The 26,497-nt window shown below is 53.6% G+C and overlaps 1 protein-coding gene across 3 annotated transcripts; it reads right to left on the bottom strand.

Moving 5' to 3' along the window:
- Positions 1-3,624: 3,624 nt before the first annotated feature.
- IRF8 (interferon regulatory factor 8) lies at positions 3,625-25,142 on the bottom strand. Of its 3 annotated transcripts, none has more exons than XM_014738402.3 (9): positions 24,989-25,142; positions 21,376-21,550; positions 15,851-16,034; positions 13,254-13,342; positions 11,745-11,850; positions 10,544-10,594; positions 5,590-5,976; positions 4,679-4,794; positions 3,625-4,066 (listed from the first exon to the last, which is right to left on the bottom strand). In XM_014738402.3, exons 2-9 carry the CDS (start codon positions 21,547-21,549, stop codon positions 3,890-3,892), a joined length of 1,284 nt encoding a protein of 427 aa, XP_014593888.1. In that variant the 5' UTR covers position 21,550; positions 24,989-25,142; the 3' UTR covers positions 3,625-3,889. The 3 variants fall into 3 exon arrangements, with proteins under 3 accessions (XP_014593888.1, XP_070118239.1, XP_070118238.1); XM_070262138.1 differs by lacking the exon at positions 24,989-25,142 and adding an exon at positions 23,775-24,050; XM_070262137.1 differs by lacking the exon at positions 24,989-25,142 and adding an exon at positions 21,935-23,162.
- Between the last annotated feature and the right edge of the window lie 1,355 nt (positions 25,143-26,497).

Below are 26,497 nucleotides of genomic sequence, written 5' to 3'. Positions count from 1 at the left end.
TCGAGTCTTCCCATCTCAGACCCCAGACTTGTGGAACAGAGAAAAGCCAACGCCATTGCACCCTGTCTGAATTCTGACCCACGAATTCCACAAGCAAAGTAAAATGTTTTTGACACCAGTGAGTCTGAGGGTAGTCTGTTCCACAGAAAGAGATGCATGAAGCCATGCCCATCCTTGACAGACTCCACCCGGACCGAAAGGCAGCCCAACCGGAACAGGAAAGAGATATGCACCCTTTCCTCTCGATGCCCAAGATGCTTCACATTGGACTAGGGACGGCTCATCCACAGACACACTGCAAGGCATAATATCAGGGTACATCAGTTTGGAAAATGCAGGATTAGTGAGTTTCTTACCGTGAGAGGGACCTGTTAACATGCCAATGCACGGCGCGCATGTCCAAGAGGAGGACAGAGGCCACGAGCGGATAGAGACATCGGCTGTTCCCCTCCTACTTTTAGCAAAAGCAGCCAGACTGCCCACTGAGAAACTCCCTCCTCACTCTCGGCCCACGGAGCTGTTAAAATCACAGCCACTAGTTATAGAGCGTTTTTAGAGTTTCTAAATATTTCTGCGTAGTTGAGTTGCAGAACCTTCTATTATGGAGAGTCTGAATCTGCGCACCAATAATTTCTTCCTGGTCCCCACGGTCGCTGCTTTCTGGAGAGACACTGTCCCTGTAGCACACAGGGATGCCTGCCCGGCCAGTCCCTTCAGGATTCTCCCAGGGTTCCCAGGGCCCAGCAGGTGCTGTGGATGCTTACCCCAGGGGCTGTCGTCTTAATCCATCGGGACGTTACAGAGGAAAGCAAAAATTTTGCATCCCAGACGGATTTTACAAAAGCTAGTGCAGTAAATGACATCAGGAAGTGATCATGGAAATAGCTTAATTTCTTAAAATGTTTTTAAAATACGAAGAGTGAAGGCTGCTCGTTTTCCAGAACGTGACGTCTGCCCCTTCCCACAGCTGCCCTTCAGGTCCCAGAAGCTAGTTGTCCAGAGGAGGGTCAACATCTCAAAAGTGAGTTCAGATCTGGGGCCCCGACCACCTTGTCTAGACCACCCCCCCGTTATTGCCGGCGCCTCTCGTCCCTCGGTTCCCTGTCTGCACGGGAAACACTCCTCCCCGCACCCCTCCCTCCGGGGCTGCCGTGAGAAGTGGAGTGGGAAAGATGTCAACTGTCTGCACAAGGGTGCTGAACTCTGGGGAGACGCAGGCTTCATCAAGTTTCCTCGTCTGGCCCTGAATCCACAGGACTGAAGAGGGCTTGCTTATAAACAAAATTCCCAGCTGCGGCGTGCGGGAACTGACGTTACTCACGGCACTGACTTCCAAGAGGCCGGCGCTCCGCCCGCACCCCGTCACAGCGCCTCTCCCACTGCGCCGTCCTCCCGCGGCACGAAGGGCCCCTGTCAGCCAGGCACGAGCCTGTGCCGCAGTCTCCTCCTCTGTAAGCTGAGAACCAGAACAGCCGCAGTCCCACTGGGCTCGTCTGAGGCCGGAGAGAGAAGGCACCTGCCCGCAGACCGTGTGTCGGGTACCACGTCTCGGCCCGGGCTGGCCGGAGTCTGTGCCTCCCCGCAAGTGATGGGCTGACCCTGGGCTGTTCTGGGGGTGCGTCCCATGAAGCAATCTCCGTGACTGGAGACTGGGTGTCGCTCATGACTTCAAAAGACGGAGTACACGCCAGCTTTTAGAAAAGAGCACTTTATTTCAATAAAGAATAAAAGAGATCAACATATTTCTTAAATGGATACAAAAATAAATATTCATTCAGCATATTAAAGATGTGCGCTTTAACATTCATTCGAGCCAGAGACAAAAGCCTATTGTTATCTGACAGAATTTCAGAAAACAGGTCTGTTCTTAAAAACGTAATGCTGGTCTCGTTAGCCAAAGAGGAAAAGCCACTTTCTCTTACTGGAGTTTTCCTTGCATTCTCACGCGACTTCAAACACATCCCAAGGACCCATGGGGACCGAGTCCGGCTCCCACATCTACGGCACCCTGTTAGCAGCAGCAATGGGAAAAGTGAACGGGTCTTCTCAGGCTTTTCAATTCTACCTCAGAGACTCGTGGTCACAAGGCCACCAGGTTGGCAGAGCCGGGGCCATCTCGTCCCCCAGACGCCAACTTCTCCCACCTCTCAGAATGAGGGGTGACAGGTGAGCCCCCTTCCTGCCCTTTCACTGTGAGACTGAGCCGGGGGGCGGGGGGGTGGCCCAAGCTGGGTTATGAAAGAGAAAGAAGAGAGTCTAGATTTTTCTCCCCACCGCCCCCTCCCCAAACCTGCCCAGTGCCTCCCCCGACCGTGGAGCCGACTCAGCCAAACCAACAAACAGCACTGGCCGGAGGTGGCCGCCGGCAGGCGCTCAGCGCACACAGTCCAGTCCCTGTGCGTCACGCGGGACACAGAAGAACGAGAGGCAGCCCAACCTAGCAAAACACAACGCTTTTTGAGAAACGACGTTCGAGCGCTTTTGAATCATGAAGTGACCTTACAGGGGCCGTGGAGGCACGTGACCCTGCGCACAGGAGGGCGAGACGATGGGACCTGCCCTCGCCATGAAGCCAAGCCACTGTTGTCAGTCTCCCGCCCTGGCTCTGCATTAGTATCATGATTCAGGGTAAACATTTTGACACATTTTGGGCAGTAAATATATCTTATTTGCTAGTCAAGAGGGTAAGTTCTTCTGGGGCTAAACCTGGGACTTCTGCACGGAAGTCCCACATACGACTCCGTTGAAGAGCAGACTTTGGGGTGGAGCGGGGCCATCCCGAACCCCGAGGACCAGGGGTGGGAACCCGTTCTCCCACCACAGCCCACCCCGCGACCGGCGTAGGGGTGCGAGCTAACACAGCACCCACGTTCCCCGACCCGCACCAGCCACGCCCGCATGCCGACCACCACCGGCTGATGAACAGGTTGACTGAATGGAAGGCACAATCAAAATGCTCATACAATCCACAATTATTTTTTGAACTTGTGGTTTATGTCTAGCCCACTTTAGATATATATATATATATATATATATATATATAAAAAGATTCAAAGCAGTTTACAATTGGACATGTGAAATAGGACAATTAAAAGTATTTTTAAAACAGGTCAAAACCATTTAGAAACCATTTAGAAAGAAGAAGAGAGAGGTATCTGGGATGATTTCATTACAGAAATTAAAAAATAAATTTAGCTCTAAGCTTCCTGGCAAGAAAGGCCCAGAGGGAAGATGGTCACTGTCTGAAGATGAAAACTCACGCCTGCCCGCGGAGGGAGACGCTTTCCTGGGGCCCAAAGTGTGGGAAGAATATACATCCTTCTGATAAGCCAAGAGTTTTGCTTTCACTTATTAAAGGGAGGCTGGTATCTAAGTATTTTTAAATTTTAGTAACAAGCTTAATAGTAAAAAAGACACTTCACATCAAATCAAGCATACAAAATCATAAGTCTATAGCTTTAACAGATGATAAACACGAAAAGCAGTCTTCTCTCAAGTTGATCTTAAACCCCGAATTTCCTTACTGGGAGCGGCTATCGGCCAGTAAAACTGAATGGCTTTGGGAATATCAACTATCCCCAGATGCTGAAAGAATCATAGCAACTAATGATAATTAGGAAAAAATGCAGGAAATAAATGTTTTAATCACAGGCGACAGGTGCAGCCTCCAGGCCACGGGGGAGTGAGATTCAATGTTTCTATCTGAACAGCAGGACTGGGACCCAGCTTTGTGTGGAGGGCAAGGCCTCAGAGAGCACCCTTACTGAATTAAGGGCAGAGCAGGGCGTCCCACCCTGATCAGAGAGATCCTCATCCTTAAATAATTACGACAGTAATTGTAATAATGAAACGCGTGATGTGGGCGGGGTGGGGTGCTCCAGGGAGGGACTTAAACGGTGATCTGCTGGTTTTCTCTGAAAAAGGGTCTCTGGTGTGAGGCACAAATATCTGGAAACATCCGGAAGACCTGGTCCGGCTGGGGCTCCTCAGGAGCCTGCATCATGGAGCCCGCCCCGCAGCTCTTCCCAGCTTCTTCCACCAGCTGCCGGGCATAGACCTGCTCGATCTGGAGTGACAGGACACAAGGTCAGAGGCAGAGGTCGCAAGGGGGGTGGGACTTGCTTTGACCCTAGGTGGGGGCTGGCACACAGATTCTGGTTACCCCAATCCAAAGCTAGCATTCAGAACCCACACAGGAGTCCCAAACGAATGAACCCAGAACAGGCAGAGGCAAAGAAAGGGCAAGCAACATTCCTGCAAAGACTCCTAGATATACCTTCCCAATATGGTCCCAGTCTGGCTAGCCGGTGTCCAGAATTCCACCATTAGAGTTTCATTCCTTTGACTAGAGTTAAATAAGGGCTTGCAAAGCCCTAATCTGTCACTCAGACCTCAAGGCAACTGAAAAGGTGGAATCCTTCTGGAAAGGAGGTTTGGATTTAAAAAAGCAAACCAAGCAGAAAAGCGGAGGGACACACACAGATGGTGAGAGTCCTGAAACACAAGAAGATGGTTTAGAAGTGGTGAGAATCCACTTCCCCCACCTGAAGGTGCCACCAGGCCCACCTCGGCGCTCAGGTGGAATGCCCAGTCCAGTCCTCAGGCCCTGGCACAAACAGGGGCCCCAGGTGCGCATGGGCGAGAGCCCTGGCCCCGAGCCCACAGCTGCCGTGCTCACCTGCACGAGGATGAGTTTGGAGCGCAAGGGCGTCATGTCGGGGAACTCCTCGCCAAAGCACAGCACTGCCCTGCTGTCGGGGAGCCGGCCCTGGCCGTTGTAGAAGTGTTGCAGGTCTGCAAGACACGGGCGGGCAGTGGGCGACTCCCGGCCCCACCCGCTCCTCGCCAGGAGGGCCCCTGGCGCCCACGCCCCTGAGCTCAGCCACGCCCCCGCCCACCATCCAGGGCCCCTTCCCAGGAGGCCTCCAGGAGGTCTCAGGAGAGGCCGGACCCCAGCTCCCCACCGGTGCTGTTAGGGGGCGAGGAGAGGAGAGCTGTGGGGGCAGGGGGGGGCCGGCACGCAGCAGGAGACAGACCAATCCCAGACCTCCAGACCCTGCAGGAGGCACACAGGGGTTGGGGGGGACCCTAATCCCATGCCCCAAGGAGCAATGACAGCAAATGCACAGCACTCCCGCGTGCGAGTGTTGTCCCCAGGACTCAGTGGGCACAAGGACAGTGTGTCTCAAAACGTGCACACCTACCCTCGGGGGGCCGTGCCAAGATGCAGACTCGCCCTGCAGGCCTGGGGTGGGGCCTGAGACTCTGCACCTCCAAGCAGCTCCCAGGGCATGGGGATGGGGCACCACGGAGCGGCAAGGCGCCCAGTCCCTTAATCCTCCTGACAGCCACGCAAGGAGGGACCGCATCTGCACCCCCATTCTACGTGCGGGGAAGTCGAGGCATGGAGCGCTTCCCCAGGATGGCTCAGCGAGAAAGCACAGAGCAGGATTTGAACGCGGGGGCGCCCCTGCTGCTCCCCGCGCCCCTTGCTCCTGCACAGGCCACCCCAGACTCCAGGGGCGAATGGCCCATGGGAAGGAGGCGTGATCTTTAAAATTCAGGGCAGCAGCCGACGGGGGCACAGACCTCGGAAGAACTGGCTGGTGTCGAAGACCTTGACCACCACGTCGCGCTCCAGCTTGTTGGGCCTGTCCTTGCACACCACGGCGTTGCCGCTGGCAAACACGCGGCCCTGGCACAGCCGCTTGACCAGCACGCCCTGCCGGCTGCTGTGCAGAAGCACGCCGCGCTCCAGGTGCCCGAACAGCTTCCGCGTCACCTGCCTCTGCCGCTCGCTGGGGATGGCATCAGCCGGCGGGAAGCGCACCAGCTCCAGGCCCTCGGGTCCGTACAGCTTGGTGCTGGGCAGGCCGGCCTGGCTCAGGGACAGGCGGCAGCCGTCCGGGCAGGTGGTGGTGGTCTGGCCCACCAGCTTGCCCCCGTAGTAGAAGCTGATGACCATCTGGGAGAAGGCTGCGGGAAAGAGGGTGACGGGTCAGGGGCTGCGGGAAAGGGACCCCCTGGTCCTTTTGTGCAAATGCCCAGAGTCTTTCCTCCTCCCAAACAGAGGGGGCTTAACTTTTGTGTACCTGGGACCTCTTTGGCATTCTGGGGAAGTTCATGCACCCCTTCTAGGAATAATATTTTTATAAGCATGAATAAATACACAGTTACTAAAGAAACAAATCACGCAAATATACAAACCGCTGCTGTGTTCTCCGTACTTCCGGGGAAGGTGTGATAACCGCTGGAATTTACAAGCCGCGTTGAGGGTGAAGGATGTTTTGACAACCTATTTTCTCAGGAAACTAGTTGCATCTCACAGCACCACTGCAGCGCTGTTACACAATGTTACACAACCCGTACATTGAAGACGTGTCACGTCCATGCTACACTAGACATATAGAGATAGACTTTTATCTACTATGTAACGATGCGGCCTGTTGCTGCATGCACAATTCCAGGTTCGTGTAAACAAAGACGTCATCTTTCTCTTGATAAATTCACAGGCCCCTTGGAGTTCCCTGGACTTCAAATTAAGCTTCTCTCCAAAACCCTTCATTCAAACCTGTCCCGAGAGAGTCTGAGAAACACTCAAAGTAAGGCAAGGTTCCCAAAAGGTGCTTCACGTAAGAGATTGGGGGGCGGGGGGGTCACAGCATTAAATAAATGAAAAGATCGTTCCATCTTTAATATTCTCTCAATCTCTATCACCTGCAGAAGAGAGGCCCAGTTTGGCACTGATGGATCTTTAGCACCTAATCCTGACACACACGCATCCCCGCCTTGAAACAAAGGCAGACAGCGGGGCTCTGAGCCGCGGGCAGGTGTCACATCTGCCCAGAACTGCCAGGCAGGGGATCTGATTTTCACTGCACTGGCTTTGACCTCTGACCTCCTACTTAGAGCAAGCGGCACCGGTTCTCCTTTGACACACATGATGGACAGTCCTCATTTAAAATAAGCTTTAAAAAGTCATATTTAGAGAAAAATAGGATGTGAACAGTCCCAGTGATACACAGATAGGAAAACTGATTGCCAAGGTGAGGCTCCAGTGACCAGAGTTTGGGAACCCCTAAAGTAAGGTAGGAATGAAGACAGCAGCTAAATTTGGGGATACTCCTAGAGGAATCCACATTTTAATAACCTGAAACTCTAAGAATTACATGCACTATCAATGAGCTCGGTGAGTTTGGGGCACCTTCTAAGTGCCCCACACCTGTCCAGGGCTGCTCTGCTGGAGTCCCATAAGCTGTGGGCTGCCCAAATTCATGATTCTCCCTAGAGTTGTGCCGTGCACCACCTGGACAACTGTCAGGGGCAGCCCTGTGGGTGGCTACCTGCCTCACGTGGGTTAACATGGCTGTGCACTTAGAATTCCTTGGACCCTCCCACTGGGCTCTGCTCCCGAAACATTTGCTTAGTCAAATAACAAGACTCCCTGATACTGTTCACAGGCTCCATTTTCTCCCATGTTGGAGTTAAACGGTGTTCTAGAATCATGCAGGGTTGGGAGTCAGAGGTTCAGATGCTACAGTCCAATTCACTTATTTGACATTTGGGGAAAGTGGAGCCCAGATGGGGTCGCCCAGCCGGTGAGCAGCAGCGCTAGCATCTGACCCGTTCTTGTTCCCGTTCACAAGCTCCCACCACACCAAGTCTGTACTGTCTGCACACGCTCCACTTCCTTCATTCAAGAACAACTTTGAACTTTGTCCCAAATGAATGACACACTCCAGATGACTCTGGCACCACTCTGCCCCTCCTCTGTGTCAGGGCTGAGGCCGTTTCTCACACTCGTGCCCCCTGGGCCGTAGGAACTGGCTGGGAGCAGAATACGAGGTGGCCGTCCTTGGGACCCCACTCCCAAGGACAGTGCAGGCTTAGAGAGCGTTCGAGCTGGAAGGGCCTGAGCGATGGCTCACCGTACCCTCCAGGTGAGCAGTGGAGACCCACGGAGGAGACGCGACTCGCCAGGGCCGCCGGGTAACTCGGGGGACCCTTCTGCAGCTGCATCCTGCTGTTATAGCCGCTTGCCCACGGACACAGCCCTGCCGGGGGACAGACAGTGGAGACGCCAGGAGCACAGACTCCGGGCCCCGACTGCCTGATGTGTCATCCCTGCTGTGAGACCTGGGGCAAGCAGCTTCCCCACTCTGTGCCTCCGTTTCCCCACCAGCAAAGTGGACATGATAACAGCACCCACCCCGCTGGGCGGCTGTGAGCACGGCAGGAGCTCGTGCTTGTGCTCGGCACGTGTCAGCACCATAGAAGCCATTGGTACATAAACTGGGGCAACAGGACGGAAGATTCATTCTAAACCATAGTCCCTGTGTACACAGTACGCCCCAAGCGCTGCTCCCGTGCGTCGGACCACGAGCACATCTGATCCTCACACTGACCCTTGAGATAGACACTATTAAGAATTATGCCCATCTTCCAGGTAAGGAAACTGAGGCACAGACAGGTCAAGGCGCCGGCCCTTGGTGCCTGGATTCACCCCTCCCCGCAGGCTGGCTCCACGTCTGCGTTCTTAGCACTGAGCCACACGGCCAATTTCCCACCTGGCGCTCAGCCCCATCATTTCAAATGCACAGTGGAGAGCACAGGTGCGCAGCGCCGTCGTGTCGGGGTCTGCCAGCCCAGCGGGGGGTAGTTAGCGCCGCCTCTTTATAGGGGACCATTTCACATAAAAATCCAGACCTCTGGCTTCTCTAGAAAAGCAGGGAAATCGAGCCCCTCTGGCTCTGCAAGCCCACGGGGCACTCACCACTGAGCAGCGGGGGCCCGGGCGCTCCACCGGGCCAGTCTCTCCCGCTCCCCGCTGTCTCTCATTGGCCCGTTTCACTCATCACCTCGTCCCCGCAGGGTGAAGAACTGGGACCCTGACATGAGCTTATGGACACAGGGCTGCGTGTGAACTGCACAGCGGTGCCCGGGTCCACCGTTTCTAGAATCTCTTAGGATTTTCTTTGCGTGAGGCGGCAGCCGTGAGTCACTCAGGCGCGGTGCTGGCTGAGATGGCTCTGGGACACTTCCTCCTCAGATCACGCCTCCCCTGACCCCGAGGCCGCAGCCCTGCACCCGACGGCGCTCCTGCCCCCAGAAAGCACTGGTCAGCAGACTCCCCAGGCCGCGGCCCAGCGCTAGCCAGGTCAGAGGCCTGGTCCCATGACCCGGGGCCTCCCGGAGCGTGACAGCAGCCGCCGGAGAGCAGCCTCAAGAACAGGCTGGAAGCGAGGCCTGAGGGTCTGACCCCAGCAATGGCCGCTTACCAGATCTGTGACCTTAGGGGAGTAATTTAACGTCTGAGCCTCAGTTTCCACCTGCGAAGCCGGTTATAATAGGCCCCGGCCGCAGGGCCGCTGTGCAGTGGGTAGAGCTCAATGAACACGGAATTGTTGTCTCTACACTGTTCTTGCCTGGGGGAGACTCCGCCTCCACCACCCCAAAAACACCCCTCCCAAGAGGGCCTTGGCCAGCATGCTTCTCTTCTCGCAGCCCAGTTCCTCCTCTGCGCCAGCAGGCCTCGGAGCCCGGAGCCCTGACGTCCTGTGGCCCATCTCGATGAGTCAGGCCAGTGGCTCCTCACAGAGCCCGGCAGCCGCTGGGGAAGACACGGCCTCCTGCGCGCTGAAGACGCCATCAAGGAGCCTGAACGTACATTCCAGGGGCCGCTGGCAGGAGCGTGGCCTGAGTCCCCAGCATAATTAAACAGCAAGGCAGCACAGAGGCCACCTCTGCCCACAGCAGGCAGGAGCATGGACAGGACAGCCGGGCACATATCCCAGCTCTGCAGCCCACAAGCTGTGTAACCCAGGGCTGCTGAGCCTGTACAATGGCAGCAATTATGGCACCCACCTAGAGGGGGTGGGAAGATGTAATGAGATGAGGCTGTGAAAGTCTCAGCATTGATCCTGGCACCCAGTTAGCATTCAGCAATGTCAGACACCACCATCATCACCAGCATCACATCACCATCATCACCATCCCCAGCATCATCACCATCACCATCACCATTATCACCATCACCATCATCATCACCACCACCACCATCATTAGTAGCAGTATCATTGTCATTATTTCTGACATTCATTGGCCAATTACATCCCTACCAGAAAGTTCTAATAACACTATGTTTAATCCTCACAACACTCCAGTGAGGTAGTTGTTATTATTGTTCCTACTCCACAGATGAGGAGCCTGAGGTTCCAAGAGGTTCAATTACTCCACTTGGGGTCACACAAAAGGGATAGAGCTGGGCCTTGAGCGTGTCTGTCCCCATGCTCTTTCTCCCTCATAGTTACACCTGCACATAGCTCTTTGGATCTGTTTATTGGTCCAATCCAACAAGAGGCTCAGAAAGGCCCGTCACCTGCTTGGCCCCAAACCCAACAGTGAGAAGGAGGAGTCGGGGTCCCGACTTCCGACACCAGTCCGTGCTCGTCCTCGGACCCTCACAAGCCCACACGGGTCCTTCAAGCTCTGTCTTCCACGAGCACCCATGCCCCCTTCCCGCCCAGCCCAGAGCACCTCGTACCTGTATGGTGTGGGTCATAGGTGGTGTAGCCCGGCACCAGGGGCAAGCCTCCTGGAGAGAGAGAAAAGCAGATTCAGACCCAGCTGTGTGCAGGAACCAACCAGAACATTCGTCTCCAAAGCTTTCTTGAAAAGCCACACATGGCGTGCTCCTGAGGCCCTGCCTCAGGCTTCCGCTGAATTCGGTGTTTTTCCCTCCCAGCTCGGTGACCCATGTTTCATAAAGGCAGAAAACCTCAACTCAACCAGCATGAAAGGGGCGGAGACTTCCTCTGAGCTGTGGGATTTCTGCCCATGTGTCAGTGTGACACTGTGGGGCCACATTTCCTTCCCGCCCGAGGGCCTGCTCCTGAAATATCGCTGGATGCTGTGCCCGCCACCCAGGCCTGGTCTCTGGAGGGAGCCGGGCCCGAGCTCGCTCTCCCAGGGGTGCTGCCACAGCACAGGGAGGGGTGGGCCCCCCAGTCAACACTGCCACCCCACAGCCGGGCAACCTTTGAGGCCGGCTGGGCCAGCTGTCCCCTCCCGGTCTCCCACAAGGGACAGTAGGGGAAAGAGGCTGAGGGAGGAAGCGCAGGGGCTCGAGCTCCTGGAGGGAAGCTGTTTCAAGCAGTGGGGGGCGGGGAATCAGAGGCTAATAAAAGGGTGAGCGCCTCATTTAGCCCTCCTGGCCCCATGGGGCGGGTCCTGGCGTCCCCATTTTATAGAAGAGTAAACTGAGGCTCAAACAAGACATGCAGCTTCCTGACATGGGACTCCAATCCAAGGCTCCAGGTGAGCCACTGCCCGCCCCAGGCCTGAGGGCCCCTCCTCTTCAGACGCCTGGGCCGTCCTCGGCTCTGACGGGGTCCCTACTATCCGAAGAGACTGGCTGATGGATCTCAAGGACCGAAGACCTCCAGGGCTGGGAGCTCCGTCTGCTGCTGGCCTTGGTGAAGTTCACCACACTCCCTGCCCTCCAACCATCCCGGGAACCTGGGGGGAGCAGACCCCTCCCACGGGTAGGCCTGTGTGCCTTCCTGGAGGCAGCGGGAAAGGGAGCTAAGGCCACAGCTGCGCTCTCATCCCACGGTTGGAAAGCAGGGCACCCCTCTGGGCTGGGTACCAGTGATAAACAGGGATGGGAGTGGTCCCACGGCCCCACCTGCCCCACTGCTGTTTGCTGATGGGAGAGGAGAGTAAGTTAGGGCTCCCGCGCTCACCTGCGCTGGTCTGCTGCGCCCACCAGTCTGGGAAGAGCTGACTCCGGCAGGCCTCCGGCGGGGAAGGACTCCTCTTCACCATCCCCATGTACTCATCCACCGACGGCTGCGCCACGGGGGCAGGAGGGGAAAGCGGAGCCATCACTGGGCGTCCGAAGGGGACTCCAGTGTTTGTAAAGACGCAGGGTTTACGCCTAACTAAAACCACACCGTGATCTCACTCTCAGGAGACAAGGGGAAAATGTCACTTTGCGTCTGGAAAGATCCAGGACAATAAATCTACCAGGCTTAGTGATCAAACCGCATGACCAAGTGGCCAGCCCCTCCGGGGCCGCTAATAAGTTGACCGGCCTTTTACATGGAACTGCCTATTGCAAAACCGAATGGCTGGGCCACTCAGCCGCCCTGATGCCCTGAGAAATGGCTGAGTTCCAGGACACATCTATTTTCCATCTCTGGCCCGCTCCTTAAAGGAGGCTGATGACTCCAATAGGAAACGCTTTGAAATCTGCTTTTCCTGTGATCCCGGTGTGCCGATCCCAGGATCTCACCCTCTCAGCTGAGCCGGCACAAAAGCCTTCAGTGGAAAACGAGACACTGCTGGAGAGACAGGAAGCCAGGAGCCACCGGGTTGGGGCCAGAGAGCACCCAGGACCTGACAGCCGCCATGTGCAGGCGGCAGGCGGCTCCCAGCAGGGTACACTGCACTGTCCGCGTCCTCCGACAGCCAAGCCACCCCCAGGGACGGATTATTGCCGTGCTGGTATTAAGGAGAACTTCTGGTGCACCGATACCACCTTCCATCGGGGCCGTGTGGGATTATTCCAGCTATGCAATGTCCACTTTGAAATATCCATAAAAACATAGTTAAGAGGCTAAAGGTGGAAGAAAATGTATCCAAATAGCAAAAATTGGTATTCAAAAACCCCTCTGTTTTGCCCAGGGAGACCCCATTAAGCCTTTAATTATAGCCTATTAACTGTGGGTTTATGTACAATTCTAACAAGCTTGGTTATCTGGTTTTCCAGCCCATTGAGAACTAAAAGCTGCGTATTAGGAGACAGGTGGCCCGCCAGCCGTGAGAGCCAGGACAATCATCCACGTCCTACCAACAGCCCCAGGCAGCAAGGGAGGTGTCTGTTCTGTCCACGGCAGCCTGCCTGTGAAGGCAGGGGAGTCCATGATGCGTTTAAAAGACTGCCACTTGAAATGTTTACAACATGAAAAGCTCAGACCTTGGGAGACTTCACGGACGCAGAGCTGGCGGCTCAGCCCCAGCCCTCGGGATGAGGCAGCGGGTACCAGGTGAGCGGGTGACCAGGTGGTGGAGGCTGGCCTCGAGAGGGTGGCCCCGTCCCTGCATTCCATCTGTCAGGGTAGGGGCACCACTATCCGGGACAGCCCAGGGCTCCAGACACCCTGGCAGGGCAGGAACGATGCCACGCCCACAGAAACACACACAGCTCCTGCCGACGGGGCCAGACCCCTGGAAATGCAGTCCCCACTTACCTCCTTGATCAGCTCGTCGATTTCGGAGCGGCCGCACTCCATCTCCGGGACTTCATTCACACAGCCAGGGGTCGCCGTGCCTAATTTGCCTACGGAAAACCAGACAAGTGCATGACAAATGGCATCAAGGCATCACAACCATCCTGGAGGCCATAATCAACGTGTTTTTTTAAATGCTGAGTTGAAGCAAACCAAGCTCAATAAGCATCTTCACTGTTTTGGGAAAGGCCTAGAGATTGTTTTCCCATGCCTCTTCAGTCATCTGATCAGCAAAGTCAAAAGAGAGAAGTTGGTCGTTGCTGCTTCTGACACTTGGAGGACACAGACAGCACTCTGGTCTCTTCCTTCTGCGCCCTGAGATCTGAAATGAATTCCTATCAGACACCCTCCACACCAGGCGCCTGCAGAGGTAACACTGACGAGCTGGGGCATCCGAAGACCCCCAGAGATTTCCTGGCAAAATGTGTTTGTGGGATGGAGTCTTTTTTTAAAGTTAATTGGCAGGAAGTCCCTTTTTAACCCTTCCAAATATACATCTGTACACACACGCGTGTGCACACACATACATGCCATGCACACACACAGCACGGCTCAGAGACCCGCCTCCATCAGGAACCACCTGAAGGCACGTGATTGTTTCCCCAAGGGTCTGGACCAGGCTCCTTTCTCCCCCTGGTGCCTCTTCCCCGCCAGAAACCCCCTCATGAAGTTCACCAGCGTGAGATGTGTTATGACCAACAGACGCTTGTGTGTTGGAATGCGCTGGTCCAGTGATCTAGAGAATTGACCCATCGTTTCATCCTGACTGAATTTTGGTTCCATTTTGATAGACTCATGAATCCACTGAGAAGCTGGTGATGGGAAGTAGGGGGCAGGTGGGGCCCCCCCAGTGCAACTTGCAAACCGCTGAAGTACAGAGCAGAGTGGGTCCATTTAGACACTATGCAAATGCAGCGTTTCTTCGCCCCCTGAGAACCTGCTCCTCCTTTAACATCCACCCTTGCAGGTGATGCTGGCTGCGCCCCACACTATAAACAAGTTAGGGTCACCTGCCAGTGCAAGCTTGGCTGACCCTGGGGGAGGGGATCAAGAGAAACTTCTCTATTCCTTCAAATCACAATTTACTCTGTGATGATGAAAAATCATCCAAAACTGGAAAATAAGGCAGCAAGATGACTGCTCGGCCGTTCAAAGCCATCCCAGAGCCTTCTCTAAGACACGTCCCCCTGAGGGTCATCTGATTCTCCGGGGGAAGGTCAGTTTGTTTGATTTACCATTGACTATCGATTACGGTTCAGACTCAGTCAAGTCAGGTGTTAATTTACAGACAATCAAGCTACAAATGACCAGGAGAAAAGATAAGTCCCGGACGACAGTTGGATTGCCTAGGTCAGACATTCCTTGGCTCACTCAGCTGTCTGTCTTTCGCTGATCATGGACCAGTGTCTAGTATTCTCTGTCAAACAACCATTCTTACCATGCTGGCTCCATCATTCATGAGTTAAATAACTCTCTGACCCAGGCTTACTAATATATTTATCAGAGTCACAATTTTAGCTTTTTTTAAATCATACATCAACATTTTCAACCCCCTCCCCCACCCCGCAGTGGGAAAAGCTCAAACTCAGAATTTCTGCACAGCCCTAAGCAGTCTCTGAGGGCTCTATTTCTCTCAGGCATTACTGGACCACTAATAAGCTTCGAGGGGGAAAATGATGCTGTGCCAATATTCTAACTGTTACATCGAATGGCTAAGAAAATCAATGTGTTACAAGAATGTTCTAAAGTGGGGATGGCAATTAGATTTTATTTCATGGGCCAGCTCTGATTCACAGCAGGTGTAAAGCACGCCATTTTGAAAAGGATGCTGAGGCCGGATCCGAGCTTAAAACATCCTATTGATTAGCGATGCCTGAACAGAGTGCAGGAGGCAGGACTGCGGAATGCGTGGCAGCTTTCGTTATTCCTGCTTTAATCTCTTCACAAATGCTTTCTTGGGATTTTAAAGCTGGAAGAGACTTCAGGAATTATCACAGCCCACAGTTCCCAAACAACCATCAGGATCTAACGATATATTGAGGCGGCTGCAGCAATGAAGCCTGTGTGCCATCAGCTGCAAATTCCTTCCAGAACTTCATCCTCAACCCTTACCATCCACCCCTTCTCTGTCCACCTTATTTTCCCTCAGCCTCTTGTATGAGTTGCTAGAAAACAAAAAGGAATTCCTGAGCCACGCTGTCGGAGGATCCTCGCTCCCGCCCACGCCCGTTCCTGATCCCAGGGAGGTCCTACAACGTGCCCCTGGTCTGACAGTCAGGAGCAGCAGAGCTGGCTCCAGCCCCATCTCCCCGCCCTTTCCTCCCATCGGCCACCTCTTCCTCAAGTGGAAGCTGCCACTTGGTCAGCAGATGCTGGGTGAGGTCAGTGGGAAGAGCCCTCACTATCTGCTTACACAAAGGAGACAGCTATTCTGTTTAGCAAAAACCACTTGCCCCAGACCCTGCGGGTGGCGACTTTGACCCCAGACCCGGGCTCTCCGCCGGGGGCTGCGAGCCAGGCAGGCTGTGTGGGGCCGAGAGCCCATCAAGGATAGTTACATTTTTGCTCTTCCTCGGGGACGATGCGGTAAACTTTGTATGGCTCGGAAATGTCCAGCTGGGACCGGTCTGTTACTTCCTCAAAATCTGGGCTCTTGTTCAAAGCACAGCGGAGCCTCGTCTTCCAAGTGGCTGGTTCAGCTTTGTCCCCTTCCTTAAACTTCCCTTTAAAAACTGCCCAGGCCTGAAGGAAGGAAAAGAAGCACATGAAATACACGGCCTACCTCTCGACCACAGATATCCACGGCCACGGGCAGGGCCAGCACATTTTGAACCATCAATTCTCGCTCAAAGGATTTCAGGATGCTGAGACCTCAGTCAGACCACTTTCTTTGCCGGATATGAAGAGATCCAGGCCAGGAAGGGGTTCCCCCAAGATGGCCCACCTGAGCCTGAATTCAAACCCAGGCCCAAGGCTACACACACATACACACACACACACGCTGGATCTGCCTCTTGGCAAACCCATGCCTGGACCAGAAGGCCAAGAGGAGCCTGAGGTCAAGCAGCACAAAGAGGAAGTCTCACATGGTTTCACTAGAATGTTCAAAACAAAGAACAACTTGTTGCTTTTTCAAATCAACCCCTAGCTAAAATGTAGCATGAAAAGGGAACATTTGCAAAGAAGTCTGAATGTGGTCATCCACGGCCTGCTACTTTTAATAGAAATTTTGTTTTGCATTTCGGCATTTATTCTAACCCTCCCTGCCCGCCGCCACCCTCCCAGGATGCTGTTTAAGATGCAGTGAAATGTTTTCCCTCCCTGTCGGTTTTTCACAGCTCTGTTTTCTGACCTCTCCAAACCTCAGAACCTGAACTAGGACTAGAACTGCAAAGCTGGAAACTTAAAGTCAAAAGGTAGAATGGGGCTGTATTTAAAAAAAAAAATCAAACGTGAACGGGCATGTGAACAGTTTTAAGATTTCAAAACTGGAATACAGCCACACTGACCAGAAAGCCACTGCTGTCAGGTGGAAAATCCAGCCAAGCTAGACACGTCTTCCAGCCTAAAATAACACGATATCTAGAGGGAATCCTCAACCCTCGCTCAGGAAAATGCAATTCCCAGAGGTAACTTTCCCACGGTGACCCAGCCTGGAATTGAACGCCAGCTGTCCTGACTTCCAACCCAACGGCTTCCCACTACAGCAAGCATTCCCAAGCTCAATGCACACGCCAATCTCCTGGAAACATCGTGAAAAATGCAGATTCCTGGGCCCTGCCCCTCAAGATTCTCATCCGGTAGGCGTGGGGTAGGTCTGGGGATCTGCATCTTCAGCCAGCATCCCGGGGGTTCTGACTCAGGTGGCCAGGAGGCCACACTTCCAGACACTCCTTCACTCCACGAGTCACAGCTCCACTGCAGTCCTGGCTTCTTTCTTGTCATGGAAGACAAGACCTCACAGTCCACTGCCAGTGCTCACCCTCTGTGGAGGCCCCGAGCTCAGATTTTGCATCTCTGCCCGAGGTAAAGAAACCAGAAGAACATTCCTCCTAATGAGCATGAGCAGTCATTTCCTTTGCTGACATAGATGCAAAACTCCCCTGTAGAAATGGGTTTAAAAGCAAATGGTTTCCAAACCTTTTCGATCTCTGTTTCAATCATTTAACTGCATCACAGATCATGCATTAGCTTTTTCAAAGAAATATAAGAGCAAACCACGTACACATTGAACAGTAATGTCAAATTTTTGTTACGTTAAACCAGAGTTTCTCCACCTCGCCACTAGGGACGTTTGCGGCCAGATCGTCCTTTGGGGTGGGGGCTGGGCCCTGCATGGCTGGATCTACAGCACCTGGGCCCCTGCCCACAAGATGCCAGTAGCATCCTCACCCCCACTGTGACAACCAGAAATGTCTCCAGACATTGCCAAGCGTCCCCTGGGGGGTAAAATCGTGACACACACCACACCCCCATTTGACAACCACTGGGTTCATCCATATTACAAATGGACCTGAGGACAATGTAAGGACCAGCTGGGTTCATCCAGAGGGCACAGGACAGGGCATGTCATCGTCACTGATTCAGTCAGGGCTCACACTCGCCCGGTGCAGAGAGCCAGGACATCCATAAAGGGAAGAGGCTCCCGGTCAGGAAGTCCGTGCACAGCATGAGGTATCTGCTTCCCGCCTGCCCTGAGCCCTGTGGGGGCTCTCTGGCCAGCTCTGAAATATCAGCTTAGCTGGGCGGTTTCTCAAGACCCTTCAGGAGCCAACACTAGACAGAACAGAGAGACTGAGGCCCACCACCAGCCTCCTCCGTGACCCGCGTCCCCCGTCCGTGCTGCTCCGCACTCAGCAGCAGCCAGCACTAACCTGGGACCATGAACTCCTCCTGCTTTCACCTTATCATCTCATCTTGTGTATCAAAAATCAAATGCTGGTTTTTTTTCCTCGAAGGCCCACTGAATTTGAAATACCTGTGCTACTAAGTAAGTTCTGGTTCATTCAGGGCTAGCACAACACCTGGCCAGCGAGAGGACAGCCCGTGAACCATCACCCTCAGTTAACCAGACTTTCCCCCCTTGACGTTGTGAAAAGCAGGCAAAATACTTTTTCAAACATAAACACGAGCTGATATTAGGGCCTCATCAGCGTCCTCAGGGATGGTACACAACGAGCTAAACGCCTTTTTTTTTTCATATTTTTTTAATTGAAGTATAAGTGACATACAATATTGTATCCGTTTCAGGTGTGCAACCTGGCGATTCGGGCTAAATGTCTTTTTCAGTCTGTCCTCTCTCATCTATCCCAGGAAGCTGACCTCACAATGATGCTGCAGACAATGAAGGACTCTCCAGTATAAGTGGCTTCTCATGATGCACTTACAAAAGGAGCAAAACAAACAGTTTTTTCCTTAACTCAGACATTTTTGGAAGGTTTTCTTTGAATGTTTGGAACAAAATCGTTCTCTACTTAACCAGAAACCCCTAAGACGGCTCTGTCTAACCAAGGCCCCATGGGTGACTTCTTCCAACAGCAAAGACACATTCGTCGACGTCGCCCCACGACGATGAAGTGAGCAAGCCCAACTCACAGAAGCGCCGCATGGGCGCTTCCCTTCTGTATTCACACCAGCCCCGTCTGTGGCCCTCCCAGGGGCCATCCAACTCGGGGTGGGCACCCGTGTCTCCCTCCTGCCCCCATTCCTGCTGAGATTGTAGACTCACTTTAGATTGCCACACTGAGCGACTGCGTAATCAACGGAAACATTGGGAATCTTGCACATTTTTCTCAATGCTGTTGAAACGGCCATGAAGAACATTGCACAAGATGCATAAATCTGGGGCTTTATTTCATGACCTGCACAGAGTAAGCTGCAGCAGGGAGCAGGGTGAAGGGAGAGGCCTTGCATCTCAGCCAGCAAACCAGGACCAGGGTCATGCAGCCTGCTGGTCCAGCCCCTCTGCTCTCCTCCTAAAGAGGTTTTCCTGATGGTCAACCTGCAACTGTGCCTTCAGCACCCCACGCCTCTGCTTAAAGCAGATGGATAATCCTGGCCATGTCAACTCCTAGCAGGGACAGGGAGAGTGTGGCCCTGCAGGGGCAGCTAGCAATGTCAGAGGCATTCTGGTTGTCACACAGCGGGAGAGGGTGCTACTGGCATCTAGTGGGTCGAGGCCAAGGATGCTGCTGGACATCCTACAGGGCACAGGACCGACCCCCAACAAGGAAGTATCTGGGCCTTGATGTCAACAGTGCCAAGGCTGAGGAAGCCGGGCTCACAGCCATGTATAATCCGGAATTCCCAACCGACTGGGTGGGACCGAGCACTGTTTAAATTTAGCCAGAGTCATTCCCAAGGAAGTTCACCAAGATGCCAAAGGCAAAAAACCTTCTACAAGAGAGGAATCCACAATGCCACCAACAATGGAAAAGGAGGCACCAGCATTGCAAAATCCTCACAGTGTCCAGGCTCCTGACCTGGGGTCCTTGATGGGAAGAAATCTGCCAGACATTCAGGCCACACAGGGCCCGTTGGGGGTGAGTGCGAAACATCAGTAAGTGCCTGCTTGTCTTGGAAAGGGCCGCTAACCAGCACTAGACACTCAAACAGATCTGCGACCCCGGATTACAGGGTTAACAGAATTGCTAAAGTGTGCAGCCCCACTGCGAATGTCGGGCAGAGACCCGAAGGCCTGAAATGCCTCATACGCCAACTTTGACCTATTCGTGCTCTACTCTGGGGCCGACGTACGATCTTTTGTCATTTTTGTTCTTTCATGTCAGAAGACAGTCGTCCCTGGTCTAGAGCCTGCTGCTGCACTGGGGCCCGCAGGCCTGGCCCCCTCACTCATCCCCGGTCTCTGGTCTAATTCTGGCCCTCCGCACCTCAGCCTCCCTCCGCCTCCCCGACACTCACTCTCCGCTCCCCATCCCTGGCCCCCAAATGCCTAGAGAACAAGCACACACAGCAGCAGTCTGCAAACTGGGCTCTGAGTCAGACCAGCTGGGGTGCATCTGTTTGCAAATCTGGAAGCCTGGGCTCCCCCTGACCGAGGGTCCCGAATCTCCCAGGGTGGAGCCTGCACATCTGGAGCCTTAGAGAAGCCCAGAGGGGACTCCGATGCCCTACAGGGGACTCTGATGACCCACATGGCACTCTGATGACCCACCAGGAACTCTGATGACCTGGCTGAGCTGCAGAGCTGGGCTGCCGTGGCCCCGTGCTCCTCAGCCTGAATCTAGGTGCGATGGCAAGAAGTCTCTGTGTGTCAGAACTGCCAGGGGTCAGGAGCACAGGCTCACGGTCGGGCTGCCTGGTGCAAACACCGGCTCCATCACCCAAGAGCTGTGACACCTTGACCAAGTCACCTCTCCTCTGGGTGCCTCTACAGACCAAAGACGAGGACGGCACCTACTGCACAGGACCGTGTGAGAGGAAAACAAAACACGTGGTGCCAGGCCTGGCACAGAGCAAACTCGCAGTTGGCACTGGCCGCCACAATGCAGGTGCCAGAGCTCAACAGCAAGGCTCCCATGCGTGGGGCCTCATCACTCTCAAGGGAGGCAGCACTATTTTTAGACTGTGCGGCAGGTTCAGGACATCCCATGTGACCTGGGCCCAGAAGTCATGACAGACAGCATCCCTCTCATCTGAGCTGGCCCGACATGGCCAAGCAGAAGTGCCAACTTTGAAAGAATGAAGACTTAAACCATTCCTGGAATGCTAAACGGAATTTAGATGGTAGCCCAGAGGACAAGGTCTTAGTCTAAAGGCCTCAAAGAAGTCTTTTCTCTCCCTGTTTGCTAGTCTTCGTGCCAAAGAAATGGTACGTGAAGGAAGTGCCCTCAATTTCCTCATCACCAATAATACAAGTGACCCCACAAGTGATTAAATCACATAATAGATGGAAAATCACCCAATCAATATTTTTGAGACACATTCAGCATTCAGTCAATGCTAGTTTAAAACAAGTGGGTTAATTTTCAAGTAAATAAGAAGATGTCACCCCACACCTCCCCTGGCCCCTGAGACAGGCAGAAACTGCGCTTGCCGGGGGGGAGGGGGTTCGAGTCCTTACCTTGAAAATGGAGGCGTCCACCTCCTGATTATAATCTTGTTTGCCGGCGTGTTTCCAAGGGATCCGGAACATGCTCTTCTCATCATTTTCCCAAATCAGCCCTGGGTACATGTTGCTGTCGATTTGCTCGATCAGCCACTGCCGAAGCCGCCGGCCGCCATTCCTGTCACACATCCTTGGAAAGAAAAAAAATATTCTGTGATATTATAAATATTGTCTCATTAATCACAGCAACCCATGTGCTTAACAGCCAAGATCCACAAACAGGAAAATCAGAGGGTCGAGACACAGGTGCCCGGCGTCGGGGAAACCCATAGTCCCAGGCACTCTGGGCCCCCTGCCATGAGGGGACAGTGCTTGCCTCCAGGACTCCAACCCCGGCATGAAAACTGAAAGCTCTGGGGGACCTGCAGCTGCCCGCCAGCTACATGTCGGCCCCACCTAAGGTTCTGGCTGGGCTCTTTCCAGCTTTCACCCCCTGTTCCATTTCAGGCAAACACGGCCACATCGAATAGCATCCTTCCATTTTTAGCACCAAATGAAGAAAAATCACTTTTACATTTTCAGGTCCCTTCAATGAGCAGCTCATCACTCCAAGAGCCAATTCCACTGTCTGATGCCCAGCTGAGCAGCGTTTGTGAGCAAACAGGACATCTGTGCTCTCTGGGAGAGAGGAAATCCTCAAGGCTATCCCTTCTAGATTGTTCCTTCACAGCTGGCTTAGTGATAAGAGCATGAGTTTGGGAATGAGACACAGCTGAGATCCCATTTAAGTCCCGCCATCTCTCAGCTGGGTGACCTCGGATGATCATTTGACCTCAGCAATGCTGGCTGAAATGCAGCCGTACTTGGCATCATTGTCCTGAGGACTCAGACGATGTCTACAAAGCACCCAAGACGGGGCCTGGATCTTAGAAGATTCTCTCCAAACAGCAGATGTTGGTATTATTACTCCAACTTTCTTCCTCGCGAACTCATATGACCACTTGGGAGATAGCGGACAAGAGTGAGGAAATCCACTGCGGCTACAGAACAGAGCAAAGTTAGCCGGGCTGGACGCTTCCAGGAGGCGCAGAATCTGGGGCCCTCACCATGCCAGGGTGCCCAAAGACACCCTTTGGAAGAACATTCTTGCCAAAGCAGGCAGCTTTCCCAACAGCACAGAGAAAGAGAGAGCAACCACGCCGTCCCGACTCACAGCCCACACTTACAAGAACAGGGGTGGAAATCCCCCAGGCAGTTGGACAGACGCCCACCCAAAAAAAAAATAGCATTTCTATTCTTCCAGTTAAAATCTGACCTCTTCAGGCAAACAAGTTTGAAACAGTCAGTGGTGACAAGATAGCATGTCCCCAAGAATATGGTCACATCCAAGTCACGCTGGTCCATAAAGTAAGAAGTATGCTTTTTGGACACTCCAGCCACCCTGCAGGTGGCCGTGGGCTGGGAAAGGGGGTCCAGGTCCCCTGGGAGAAGGAGGTGAGGTCCCTCGAGCATCAGCCGTAACTTCTTCACCAAATAGGCCCAGCTGCCCTTTTGTGGATTGAAAAGGGGCGAAGTGTGCGAAATAGAAATTGCACATCAGTTTGCAAACTGCAGACTCCGCAAAGGCTGTTCTCCAGCTAGACCCGGGAAAGTCACCTGAATCCTCATCCGAAAAGTGAACGGACGCCAAGCACCTCAGAATTCTAAAATAGCCCCTTGTGTTTATAAACGAGAAGGGACAGACTGTGGAGGGGCACCCAGTGACAGAAAGGAAACGACACCACCAAGCACCCCCAGAAAATAACTTAGCAGGGTCCAGACTCCTGCGGACCCTTCCTGGAGAAAAAACAAGAGAATCTCCACTCACTTGAGGAACGAGCTGTGTGGAGGGCGAGAGGGGCCAGAACACAACAGGGGATTGGGGTCTGCGGATCTGTCAATCAAACGAGCCGTTTCTGCTCCGCAGCATCTCGATGAGCCCCTAGCACAGGTTCGTAAACTACAGTCCCCGCGCCAGGAGGCTCCTGACGTAAAAAGCAAAATTTTGTCCAGTATGGGCATTTTTCTAGAAAGCAGGTCACCACCTTCTCATCAGGATTTCTAATAAATTCATGACCCCAAAATTGTTAAGGACAACTGTCTTGGTGATTTATAAGAAAAGGAGAAAAGAAAGTAAGAGAGAGGGCAATGGGAGGAAGAATGAGTCATAGAATATGAAAGCTGGAAAATGCTTTAGAAACCATGTAATCCAGCCCCTCATTGTTCAAAAGAGGAAAAAGTAAGGCCCGGAGAGACACCCAGACCCCCAAGCCTGCCAGCCTGGTCTGATTTTACTCATCTGCAGAGAAAAGACGTGGTTAAGTCACCAGATCCCAGCACATGGACAGCCCCATCTGAATTTCCACGGAGATCACCTCCAAGATTCCAGGCAGCGTGAAAAGCCGAAGATGCTACTACAGTGATGATCCGTAACGATTTCTTGAACACTAACAAATTAATTCCACCAAATGCCGAGCCAGGAAAAATTTATAAGCCCCGTCACATGTTTATAACTTCCTCTTCCTTGATTTTTAGGTAATAATTCTCTTTACGGGCCAAGTCCTATCTACAGCTAATCTGCATCCCTATAAACGGGTCCGGGGGTCAGGCTTCCCAGGCAGGAGGCGATAAGAGGCTGCCCTGGGCCCACCCAACCCGGAGTCCAGGATGCGCCCGAGCAGCGGTGCAGCACTCAGCTCCTCCCATGCGCGGGGCCCCTGGGCATTTGTCCCGGCCGCCACGGTCCTCCACCCCCACGAGACCAAAAAGCATCAAAGCCCTCTCTCCCTCTGGCTCCAATCTTCCAGAAAGGACTAAACCACTCCCAAATCTTTTCATGGAGGAATCTGCCATAATCCAAAAGGACAAGCTCAGAACCATCATGTAAGGATGGCTCCTAACTTAGGTTTTTTTAAGAAAGTGTTATATCCCCCATATGTTGGGGGGACAATTTAAAATTCTGGAAAATTCAGTCTCCCGTCTCCACTCACAAAGCACTTCGCAGCGCTGGGTAAGCACCCTATCTCACCTTAGGAACTCTGCCCTTTGCCTTGGGGCTCACTGCACCGCAGAACGTGCTGGGAGCTGCGCCCCTACATAGCTTTCCCTCCCAGGGACTCCTCAGCTATGATGGAAGCAAAGGACCTCAAACCCCGCTCAGAAATCTTGTCATCAATCAGAGCAAAAAGAAAAACCCAGTCTGCCCCCCTTCACCAAACGCCGCTGGTCACCAGGCAGGGTCACAGCGTCGACCCTCCGAGCGCGAGTCCATGTGGCGGGACCCGGGCGGGAGGGACGAGGAGCAGGTCTTAGAATAAAGGGCTCAGTATTGCCCGACATTATATAGGCCACTCTAAAGTGCTCCAGGCAGACCAGATTTTTTTTTAATGAGATTTCTTTTTAAGCACATGCCAATCTTTCGGAGCAGCCACAAGGATCACCGTCTCGGGCCCCCGATTTGGACTCAGGAGAAAGAGGAGGAGGGGAGAACGCAGAGACGGGGGACGGCCACCGCCTGGCCCGCAGCCCGGGCGGCCTCTGCGCTCGGCCGGCCGCCGTCTGGCCCACCCGGCCCGGCCCCGGCCCCTACCTGCCGCCGCGCCGCCAGGCCCGCCGCCCGCCTTCGGCCGCCGCCCGCGTTCCCACGCTCGCCGCGCTCGGGTCTGCGGCCGCGGTCCCGGGCGCCGCGGCGGCTTTAAGGGCGGGGGCGGGCCCTGCGAGCGGAGCGACGGCCACACGAGCCAATGGGCGCGGCCGCCCGCCCGCCTTCTTCGAAGCGCCGGCTTTCCGAGAAATCACTTAGAGCAGAGGCGGCGGTCGGACGGTCCGGGCGTCTTCCGGGTCCGCACCGGGGGTCCCGGGGGCGGCGTGGGGCTGGGGTGCCCGCAGGAATTCCCGCGGGCCTCCCCCCCACCCCGCCCCGGGGCAAGGTCCGGGCGGATAGTGGGTGTCAGATCCCCGAGGTGGAAGTCAGCTAGCGGAGGTCAAGGCTGGAGTTGGGGGGACGCCCCCCGAGGTCGATGCTGCAGCGGCCGGTGGTTCCCGCAGAGTGACCCCCGGGGACCCCCTCAGGCCTGGTCATGCGGTCATCTCAGCGAGTGTGGCCGAAGCCCCTGGAGCTGCGTGAGAGGCATCCCCGTCAGGACGAAGCCCCTAGTCACGTGTCCGGACAGTGGCTGGGGGTCCACCCGAGGTGTGGCTGCGGAAGGGGCCGGCCACTTACGGCGGGGACCTAGATGGCCAGTCGCCTGCAAAACTGACGGAAGAAAATGCCCCGCTAAAACCGTGTCTGAAACCGCTGCCCTCTGAAGATCAGAAATAAAAACAGGACTGTCCAGCATGTTAGTGCTAGAAAGTCCTACTTATTGTAAATACGGGAGAAATACCGGTGAAAGAAAGTCCTAGAAAAAGACGCAATCTCCTTTGTTCTATTCTTGGGGTTGCCTTAGAATGGAGGAAAATAAGAGTCTTAATTGACTGATTGCCTACTGCTCAGTCATACACAAGGAGCAGTGTTTATGGGGCCATTTTATTCATTAGGCTTTTCAAGAACCTATGAAAATGTCTGAGACTAAAGAAGAAATTTTATTGGCTGCAAAATGCAAAAAGTACAGTGCAAATTTGAAATCAATAAATATTCAAAGAAAGGTCCCCAAAACATAACACGTCAACCTCATAATTGTAATTTATTCATTGATAAACATTTCATTATATTTGAAAAGCTTGTGTGGCTTAGAAATCACTTGGTAAGAATTTCCTAATACTGTAATTCCTGGGAATTCACAGCAATCGTAAGTGAGTTCCCCACTGCCAAATAATTTCAAGTGAAAACTACTTTTTTTAAAGTTCAATTTGTTTAAGAGTATTTAGATAAGGTAGGAGTATTTTAATATGTTATGTTATGTCCTGATGTGGGATGAGCTTCCAGAACTCAGAGTGCCTAGGACCTAAGAAATTCTTAAAACAGCCTGCTGTCTGTATTTATACTCGTGTCTTTTCACAAACGTGCCCCTTAAGCCTACCCAGATTTACTTGCGTACGAATGCTGTCCACTGCACAAAGACGTGGGCTCAGATGTCCGCTCAACACTGTGCTTGGG

This window comes from Equus caballus, chromosome 3 (genome assembly GCF_041296265.1).
Source record: "Equus caballus isolate H_3958 breed thoroughbred chromosome 3, TB-T2T, whole genome shotgun sequence".
NCBI lineage: Eukaryota > Metazoa > Chordata > Mammalia > Perissodactyla > Equidae > Equus > Equus caballus.
This window is presented reverse-complemented; position numbering and strand designations above follow the sequence as displayed.